The sequence below is a fragment of the Talpa occidentalis genome, unplaced genomic scaffold (genome assembly GCF_014898055.3).
Source record: "Talpa occidentalis isolate TD23 unplaced genomic scaffold, MPIMG_talOcc4v2.1 talOcc4.9, whole genome shotgun sequence".
Lineage (NCBI taxonomy): Eukaryota > Metazoa > Chordata > Mammalia > Eulipotyphla > Talpidae > Talpa > Talpa occidentalis.
The window spans coordinates 24,524,491-24,535,130 of NW_023605305.1; the positions used below are offsets into that span (position 1 = coordinate 24,524,491).

General features: G+C 34.5%; 1 protein-coding gene across 2 annotated transcripts in view; it reads left to right on the plus strand.

Moving 5' to 3' along the window:
* Window positions 1-10,640, plus strand: part of RLF (RLF zinc finger) — a 66,620-nt gene that overhangs the window by 45,714 nt on the left and 10,266 nt on the right. For both annotated transcript variants that reach the window (XM_037501193.2, XM_037501194.2), the window contains 2 exons: window positions 2,909-3,045; window positions 9,176-9,317. In XM_037501193.2, the coding sequence (XP_037357090.1) occupies window positions 2,909-3,045; window positions 9,176-9,317 (279 nt within the window). The remainder of the gene's footprint in view (window positions 1-2,908; window positions 3,046-9,175; window positions 9,318-10,640) is intronic.

Genomic DNA, 10,640 nt, shown 5'->3' on the forward strand with positions numbered 1-10,640 from the left:
AAAATGTTGAAGCAGACATTAAGGGGCATAAATGCATTTAAGATACAGTACCTAATTTTTAGATGGCTTTGTATTTTTTTGTAATCCCCTGCTCCCTCATTTATTATCCATGACTAGACTCTAAGTCCCATGAGGGCTAAAGTTACATTGATTTTATCCCCAGTACTTCCATGGTGCAGGTACTTACTAAATAGTACTGCTTTGACAAAAATAAACATTTTAACATGCCTTGTTTGCCACTTTACATGATATTGTGCAGGAGGATTTTGGATATCATTTATAGCACTGTGCTCTTTTCCTCGTAGTGTAGTTCAAGAAGGCAAAGTAAAAGCACATTGAAAAGTAAAATAATAAAAGGAAGGGGCCAGTATTCAGTACTAGTTCAAAAGTTGACCAAAATTAGAATAAATAATAGCCCAATTAAAAGTATTGATAAGGGCCTCCCCGGTGGCGCAGCTGTTGAGCGCTGGGTTGCGAAGCTGCCAGCAGCCTCTGCAGCGCCAGTTCGATCCCCGGCTGCTCCCCGGCCACTGGAGGAGGGTCCCACATGGCGCGCAGACCTCTCCTGCCGCCCGCTGCTCCCCTCAGCAGTGTACTTCGGTCCTTCTGTCTGCTCTGCTACCACTCTGGCTCTGGTGAATTCTCTCACCCTCCCTCGCTTCTGACTGTACCCAGTGCTTGTATAAATATATAAATAAACAAACAAACAAACAAAAAAAGAGTATCTATAAAAAAAAATAAAAGTATTGATAAGATTCTGTGAGTTCAGAGTGGGGCAGTAAATCACAGGATGCTAGAGTAGTATATGAAGATAGACTTCATAATAAAAGGATTTCAATTGGATAGCAAAGGATGAGAAGACTAGATTAGGCAGGTGAGAGAAGGAGGGATCTTACAGGACTATTACATATTAACTTGTAGGCGGTTTTCATCTATAGACTATTTAATAAATAGAAATCGTGCAATTATGTGCCTTGTAAGGTACCAATCCAGGTTTTTTCCATCATTTCTTCCTTCCCCATAATTTCAGGTTAGTGGGTTTTTACTTGAACTATGTAGTCTTAATTCACTTCATTTGTTTCCTCTTTTCTTTGGCTCCAAAAAATGAAAGCCTATATATATGTTTCTGAAGTGATTTTTTTTTTTTATGTAGTACCTCCCTGTAGAGAGAAAATTACATGAGATTAGTTTTTCATTTTGTTTATTATTTTTGATTATTTGCCACAGTTATCTTGATAAGAAAGTTCTTTCTAGTTCACTTTTACTTGTGAAGTAGAAATATTGCCTGCCTTGACAATCTTAAACATTTATCATGTTGACAAAATGAGATATGTAATAAAAAATTATGTGAAAATAGTAAAAAAAAAGTTAAAGAAATACAAGTTGTATGTTATTTCCACCATGATTTATATGTCTGACTTAGAGAGTTCCTTATGTTACTTCTCAGCTTGAAGATGTTACATTGCTGCCCAAATTGAATTTTAGAATTCTTGGTTTTTGACAGGAGGTTTAACATGGCATTGGTGGTAGGAAGTGGTGCTGTTTTCTCTTGCTAAGGAACTCCCATTTTGTTCCTTCAGTCATTGCAATCTTTAAGTATCCATGTGGTAGACCTTTACTCTCTGCATACCTATTCTGATTCATTCAACTATAGTTGAGGATCTATTTGTTTTCAGTAAAATCTTATCTTCATAATGTATAATGGAGGTTTTCCCCGTATTCTGAAAACAGTTTATTTTAGACTTTAACAACTTAATTTGTCTCCTAGTATTTGTTCAATAAGAAATTTTATTAAGTAATCCCATAATTGAGATTTGCATCTGAGATTGATTTTTTGAATTTCTTTCTAGTATTAAGGTTCATTTTCTTGTTATCTTCCTCTTAATATATATATATATTTAATAAAACAATTTTAATAGCACTTTTATATTGCTCCATTTGCCAATCCCCTTTAAAACATTGATTCTAAAATAACTCTGAGGAAAGTTCTATTATCCCCATTTTACAGATGAGGAAACTGAGACTAAGTTTCTAAGAAAGATGTGTAACTCATTCAGGATCTACAGCTAGTAGCTATAGATTTGGAAGGAAAATATAAACAATCTGGCTCTTGAATAATTGTTTTTAAACCACTACACTTACCCTATGCTGTTTATAATGTTATCATGCTGTCTTTGAAAAGATTAGAAAACAAATTGTATAAGGTTTGCCTTGTAAACATAATCTTTTCTCTGATATAACTTGATTCATTTACTTCCTTCAGAAAGTATTTACATGTCCTGTGTTACACTGTGATAAGTGCTGAGTTTTTAACATGATATATGTAGCCCTGACTTCACGGATTTTATATTCTAGCAGAGTGACAGATGCTAATAAGTTGCCCAATAATGACTGAATTGCAGCTCTGAAAATGCTTTTGAGGAAGAATTTGAGAGTAGTTTTTGATGGGGATTCTAGTATGGTCTAAGAAGTTAGAGGAATCTATGAGAAAGTGAGCTAAGCTTTGAAAGAAGCCTGTGCCTATCTGAGAGTGTGGCTTTTGAGAGACTTAGAACCACCTATTGGAGCTGCATAGCACTCTGGGGCTAGGGGAGCTGAGCTGAGCTCTGTATACCTCATTTGCCTTTATACACACCTCATTTGTCCTGAAATTATTGTTTTATGTATTTGATGCCCAGTAAAATTGTTGTTTATATTGCCGATAAAGTCATAAAATAAATTGTTCTTCATATTGTTTATTCTAGAAGACTTAACTGTTGGTTAACATAGAAAAAAATAATACTCCTCTAATTCTTGTCTCATTAATTATCAAAGACAGAACATGTTATAAGGAAGCTTCACACTATATAATGCAATTTACAAAAAAGTCACCATTTTCTTTTTGACTTAGTCATCTCATTTTTGATAGATTGCAAAGGTCGACTGCAAGGAAGTTCTAGACATCATATGTAATCTGGAATCCGAGGGTCAGGATAACACAGCATTTGTTCTTTGTACGACTTACCTTACCCAGCAGCTCCAAACTGCAAGTGTATATTGTTCTTGGTAAGTATATTTAGTTTTTGTTCCCCTTTATTTGTTAGAACATAGCATAGCACTTAGGATTTATGTAAAACATAAGTTTATTTTAAAGTCTATAAACAAATTAAATGTTTACATGTAAATAAAATCTACTCCCATAAAACCTTTTAATTAAAAATATTTTTTGTTTAATCTTTTCAGAAAGAGTCCAAAAACAAAGGGTAAAAAGTTTGAGCAACTCTTTTTTTTTTTTTTTTTTTTTAAGATTTATTTAGGCATACAAGAACTGCAGTTCAGGCCAGAGGTGTGGGGGTGAGAGGAGTCACCAGAGACAGAGTGGGGAACAGAACAGACAGACTGAGTGAAATATACTGCCGAGGGGAGCAGTGGGCGAGACAGGAGAGGTCTGCTGCGCCATGTGGGTTGCTCCCTGGCCTGGGATCGAACTCCTGCTGCAGTGCTGCGGATAGCTTCATAGGTTGCATCTTAACCCTTTGCGCCACCAGGGAGGTCCCATGAGCAAACTCTTAATTAAATCATAGAGAGTCGTCTCTTAACACCCATATAAATCTTGTTTGAAGATAAAGTTATGGCAGTTTGAAACAAATTAGTGCTCTGTTGCTTTCCTTTATATTTATTATGGCTTCTGATAGTAACTTTCCCCATTTTGTATCAAAATCCAACTAATGAAAAGGATTGATTATTTAGGTTTCCAGGTCAAATGTGTACTAAAGAAGGAAATCTATTTCAAGAATAATTTCCTTTGTAATTTTGGTATGTACTTTGTAGTAGAATTATGTAATTTTGGTTTTAAATCCTTTTATATCTTACTTGCCTACAAACTATTTAGTTGGTAAAAAGTAAGTGTAACCCATGATTCTTGCATTCTAACTATATTGAATCTGTTTAGGGCAGAGCAACAAACCTGATATATAGGAAAGCTCTACAGAATGGAAGATTGTCAATAAATATCAGATTAGTGCTATAGGAAATTAGGGAAATGTACTCACTCCACCAATGTTTAAGAAAGGTATTAGAAAGGAGGTAGTATTTGAAATTTAAATCAAAGAATGGATTGGATGCATAATCTCGATTAGGGGACCCCCTGAATATTTCATAAAGGAAATAAAGGAAGGATGCCTTGCATTTGAAAAAGAGCATTTTGTTTAAAGCTTTTTATGTACTTCAGTTCTCATTGATCTCCCTCTGGAGCATTCATTTTTATTTGTATAGTTTCATTATTAGTAATGTTTTGTATGTAATTATATGAAAATATTTTTATTTTACTTTTTGTATAAAAGTGATTTTTATTCTATGTACAGTCAATTGTATAAAATACTTATATATTTAAAAATATTAGTTGTGTACTATAAAATGTACCACCCAGTCTTCATAATAATCATTGTGCGGATGTGTCAGTGCAAGATGAGAGAAATCAAGAAGTCTTGTGATTGCCCAAGGTGTCAAGGCCAAAGTGGTAGAACTGAGATTTAAACCCATGGTTTTTGACTCCTAATCTAGTGCTTATCTTCTGTGCCATTGTTTTCTTGGGTGAGAATTCAATTTGCTGTCTTCTACCACAAAATCCACTATCCTGGAGTTTCATCTCCTATGACAAAGGGGGTAGTTGGCCAGGGTCTTAAATATATTCTGTAATAATTATTGTGGGCATTTTGTTAGGAAACAAAAAAGGAATGATAGAAATTAAAAGAATTGTTAAGTCACAGTAAGGTTTTAGATCGCCAGATCAAGTAGAGAGGGGTGTTTTGTTTTATTTTTTTGTTACTGTATAAGAAATTTTTTAGCCTTGGTAAAACAAAATTGGGAGAGAAACCCCACAAATCATTTCCTTGCCTTTAATGAAAAAAATATCTGCTAGTTATAGCTAGGTTTTCAATGTAAAGAATATATCTTATATGGTATGTGTCAACACATTATGAAATGTTTTAAAACTGTAGTCACATAGGGCCTCCCTGGTGGCACAAGGCATTGAGACACAACCTATGAAGCTATCCGCAGCCACTGCAGCACGAGTTCAATCCTTGGCCAGGGAGCTACCCACATGGCGCAGCAGACCTCTCCTGACTTGCCCGCTGCTTTCCTCAGCAGTGTATTTCAGTCACTCTGCCTGTTCTGTTCCCCACTCTGTCTCTGGTGACTCCTCTCACCCCCCACACCTCTGGCCTGTACCCCAGTTCTTGTATGCATAAATAAATCTTAAAAAAAAAAAACTATAGTCACATAATTCTTTTCATATTCCTGATGCAGCTCCCATTTACATTATCCCATACCTTTTTACTTCCCTTCTCTCAGCCACCATTAGCCCTTTAAAGGGTGTTAGTGCCTCTAGGGTTAATACTGCTCCTCTGACACAGGAAGGGATTAATAGGAATTTCCCTTTTGTTGGCCTCCTGAATAGTTATAATGAGTCAAGGAAAGAAAATCTTAAGTAACTTGACATTTTGTGAAAAGTAAGCCTCTTCTAAGTGATTCACAAAGAAATAGAATATAAAATTTGAGAATTTAGAAGCTTTTTTTTTTTTTAACCTTTCTATTGTTTCCAAGTTTTTGTTTCTTAGGTGTTGTGTTTTTTTTTTTCCTTTTGATGGACTATTGAAGATAGAATAACTTTAACATAAAATAGTGAATTTTAGTAAGGAAAATAAATCCCAGAATTCTGCTCAATAGAATACATTCTTGTGCTGGAGATTTCCTATGTTGAACATAGTGGGCTATATATAGAGTATTTGTCTAGAAAAGAATTTCTCTCTCAAAATTAAATGGTATTTTTAATGCGACATCAAAATATATAAAAACATCACAAAGTTGAAATATGATTATAAAAATTGTCACTTAATTTTAAGCACCTCTATAGAATTCATTTAGTTGAAGTGACATTCTTTTATATTTTTAAAGATTTATTTATTTATATATACAAGAACTGGGTGTAGACCAGAGGTTTGGGGGGTGGGTGAGAGGTTCATCAGAGAGAGTGGGGAGCAGAACAGGCAGATCTACTGAAATATACTGCTGAGGGGAACAGCAGGTGAGGCAGGAGAGGTCTGCTGGGCCATGTGGGTTGCTCCCTGGCCGGCCAGGGATTGAACTCTTGCGGCAGTGGTTGGCAATAGCTTGATAGCTCTGTGTCTTTAACCCCTGTGCCCCCAGGGAGGCCCTGGAAGTGATATTCTTGAATCTGTCAGCATGGATTACAGTATTTGAAATGTAAACTATGTAACTATCACACAAAATACTTTTCCATCCATTTGGAATTTTTGTTCAGACAAATCCCAGTGGATTTATAAACTACAATAAAGTACTTTATAATATTCACCATGTCATTGACCTCAAAAGGTATACTGCTTAATTTATTCATAACATTGGCTCCCAAAGATTTTTGACTATCTACAAAAGTCAAAGAGATGCTGGAGGGATGAGCCCCTTATAGTTGTCTGCCAATGGTAGAATAGATTAGTCATGCAAGTGAGAAGGACAACAATTTCAAATGGGACAGTATACATACAGATGTGTAATTAACCACTATTACTTTGAAAAATAAAATCATGCATTTGAACCATAGACATTACTTATATATTTAAAATAGGTTAACCTTTGCTTTCTGTAACATCTGAGCATTTTGTATTTACACAGTCGTGTCTCTTTAAATGTAATTTCATGTCTGTTTTCCCCCAACTAGACAGTGACATGCTAGGGTTGTGTATGCTGTGTAATCCACAGTTGTTTCCCCTAGCACTTGGTGAAGACCAGATTCCATGTTTTATTTAACTGAATTTTATAGGGGAAAAACAAGGTCATGGCAATTAACTATATTATTTGCATTAGCCTTCTTTAGGGGATCATTACTCCTTAATTTCATAATGTTTTCTTTGCCACATTTCTAAAATGCCTAAATTCTGAATCTCAGTGTGACACATTAACTAACTTTATGGGCCTCCTGATATGCAGAAACACATAGTTTAAAGTTCTTGCTTGACAGCTAGATCTCTGCCAAAATGTGTTTCCTTCTGTTAATAATAGAACCAAATTTCCGTTCTAATTTTTATGAGTTTGTATGTAATTGTTGACTCAAGGTATGAAGTGGACTAATTTGAGGGAGCAGTAAATCATCTCAACAGTAGAAGCATCCGTACAGTGTTATCAGTTTCAGTGGTTGTCCACTTAAAAAAAATCACATTACTATAGTAATACAACTATTTGCTCTACTACATATATGATCTAGCAGGCTATAGGATGGTTTCATTCTTCCAATGTGCATATTTGAGTGACTGATTCAGGTGACATCTGGGCATTCTCATGAGTAATGCCTGGTTGTCCTGGTTTTAGATATCTTTATATGTCTGGGTAGGTCTTAAATCATTGAATTGGAACTATACTATGCAAATACATGCACAGATGAAATATGCATCTGTTTTTGATCATGGTTATTTGAAGTTAAGAAAACAAGAGGTTGGTAAGTTTAATTTAAAATAAATCAAGCACTGGACATTCTGTTTTGTTTTGTTTTTTTTTTATTTGAGAGACCTTAATTTGTAGTCTGCCCTTTATCAATTTTATCAGATTTGCCTAACTCAAAATTCCTAACTAGTTGATCAATTTTAGATAGTAGTGGACATCCCTTACCCTTTATCTTCATAATCAGGTTTTACTGACTGATAATTTTGTTCTTTTCAAATAGAATCGATTTCATATACATACTTTTGAGAGAGATTCCTTTTTATCTATGAGCATATATCTATGAGCATATTTCCTGTTTCCTTTTTTTTCTTCAAATGTTGTAATAGTCTCAACTTTTTACTACTAAAATGTTTGTAAGCTGAATAAGGCAATCTTATGAGTTTAAAAAGGAGCATCGTACCAATTATGTGTCTGTCTGGTAGCTATTTTCAATGCTGACCTATCTCAGTTTTCACTTTACTGGGTAGGAAAGCAACACAAATCACTGAAGACAAATATTTAATGGCATTTTAAGTTAATTTTTTGCTATAATTCAAATTTGCCATCACTAAATATCAGCTTTATTTTCAGTCTGTTGAAAGGAGGTTTATTCACTTTTTAACCTTTAGGTCTGTCCCCACCTTCTGAAAAAAGTATTAATAGCAATATAGGCTATAAATATTTCATAATTGACATGAAAGAAGGTTTTCATGAAAGTTATTTAACAAATAGTATCCACTGAAGTTGTGTTACAGAAAACAGCCTTTTTTTCTTTTTAAGCAATAACATTCTCTTCAATTTTGCTAAGTAACCTTCCTTATATTCTTATTTCATGCTCACTTTAGCATCTATCTTGGGCATTCCTGAGTTTCTAGTACTTTTCCTTCATAGTCTTTACCCATTAAATGTTCTTAATTTAAAATTCTTTCTTTTTTTTTTTTTTTTTTTTTCTTTTTTGTGGGACCCTCGCCGGTGGCCGGGGATCAAACTGGCGCTGCAGAGGCTGCGGGCAGCCTCGCAACCCAGTGCTCAACCACTGTGCCACCAGGGGAGGCCCAAACATTCTTTTCAAGCTTTTCTTTGCTTCTGTAAGACATGTTGGTGGGATTCTCATTTTTTCAGCCAAGAGTTTTGTTTCAAGTGTGTTATTCTATTAATTTTATTGGTTAATATTTTAAAAATCCAAAATACAGACCTAAGTATCATCATGACATCATGGAGTTGGAAAGGGCCTATGAGATTGGTGTGAAGAACTGTACCGTTAGAATTTTTACTATTGATAGTTGTATACATTTTGTTGGCAGTATAGGGCTGGCTGTCTTATGATTCCTGGCCACCAGGATGGCATTTAATTCAGTCAGTATAATTATCATTGGCACAAAATGGGGTCCAAGTAAGTCTTTGGGCACAAAAGGGAGCTAAGTAAGTCTTTCAGAATGTTAGCATAAATCAAGTAGTCTTTTGTTGTTTTTATTTTTCCCCAATCACGAAGGAAATAGGGGAATTTTCAGGGAGGATTCTAATTTTACCAGTTTGGGAGGTATTGACAGGGAATAAAGGCAGCTTTTTCTTGTAGTTTTTGTTTAATCTCAACTTATTTTCATAAACCATAAAAAAAGGAGGGAGGGAAGGTTGATAGTAGATACCCATTTTGCTTTAAATGTTTCACCTTAATCTTTTCTTTCTTTTTTAATATCAGGGAATTGACTCTATTTTGGAGTAAACTGCAAAGAAGAATCGACTCTTCTTTAGACACTTTTTTGGAGCGCTGTCGTCAGTTTGGTGTCATTGCTAAAACACAGCAGCATTTATTTTGCCTAATTAGAGTTATACAAACTGAAGTAAGTAATTTGTGCTTTATTTATGGTGATTGTCCCTGAGGAAAGAAATGAGTGTGGAGATAATTTCTCAGACAAATCCTTTTAGATAAATGGGTGTAATAAAATTATGGAATTGGATTTAACTAGCTGTTTGTGAAAACTGAATTCCTAGAAATCCACAATTTTTCTTAATGGAAAATAATGATTCAAAGTGACAGATCTCTGGAGGAAAGGAAGATAATGTTTCTTGGCTGTCTACTAAACCACCCTATAATCTACCTTTCCTAGAACAGTGTTCTAAATTTTATACAGTCATGTTTGTTTGCAAATTAACATGATAATTATAAGTGAAGAAAATACAACTTTTTCAACTAGGGATGGAGTGATGTTTTTTCTTGGTTTTGAAGTAATAGACTTTACACAAATTGTAAACTTCTCTGTAAACAGGAAACAAATTGGATATTTTTTTGAAAACAGTATTTCCTAAAATGAAAGTATCATATATAAATTTTTTTTTTTTAGTTCAGCCTAGAAATCTAGAATGTGTCTGTACTATGTATGTATTGTTTTGTTTTCAATATGTATTCATGACTGAGCTTTCCATATATCCATATTTATAGTGACTTGCAGTTAAGTTTTATGGGATACTTCCTGGACAGCATCCAAGGATTATTTGTTCTGAAGTTAAGACAGTTGTATCTTTGTATACTCTTTAGCTCCTTGAATGTGTCCTTGGATCTCCTGCATTTTATTTAAAGTATGTTGATTTAGTCTAATCATGTTAAAGTAGGGGAAAGGTAAAAACAGTTACCAGAAGCAAATTCATAGCTAGAGAAGTTAGGTAGTAATTATTTCTAATCACTGTGAATGAAGTTCTGGCTCCTATTATAGAAAGAACATGTTCAAATTATTACAATCCTTGTTTTTAAAAAGAGTTTAATCTTTACTTTTTTTTAAAGGAGAATAATCTGACCTCTATCAGTAGGTTCTAATTCTGCCATGAATAGTGGATATCCCATAACAGTAGTGATCTAAAGAAGATAGATGTTCTACTCTCATATAGGTAATCTAGTTAGACAGAACAGGGTTGCTTTAGTAGCTCCATATATCAGAAACCCAGATTCCTTGTGTAGGAACCATTGTATAGCTTCCATTTCACGTTCTAAGACCTAACTCAATTCTAGCTATACTATCTCTTTTCCAGATAGAAAGAAGGGGGTAGGGAACAAAGCATACCATGACACCTTTTCCGACTCCCTCCAATGCACACATACTTATATTAGATGGTATCTAGCTGCAAGGGAAGCTAGGAGATACATTTATTATTTCAGGAGACTTTGAGAT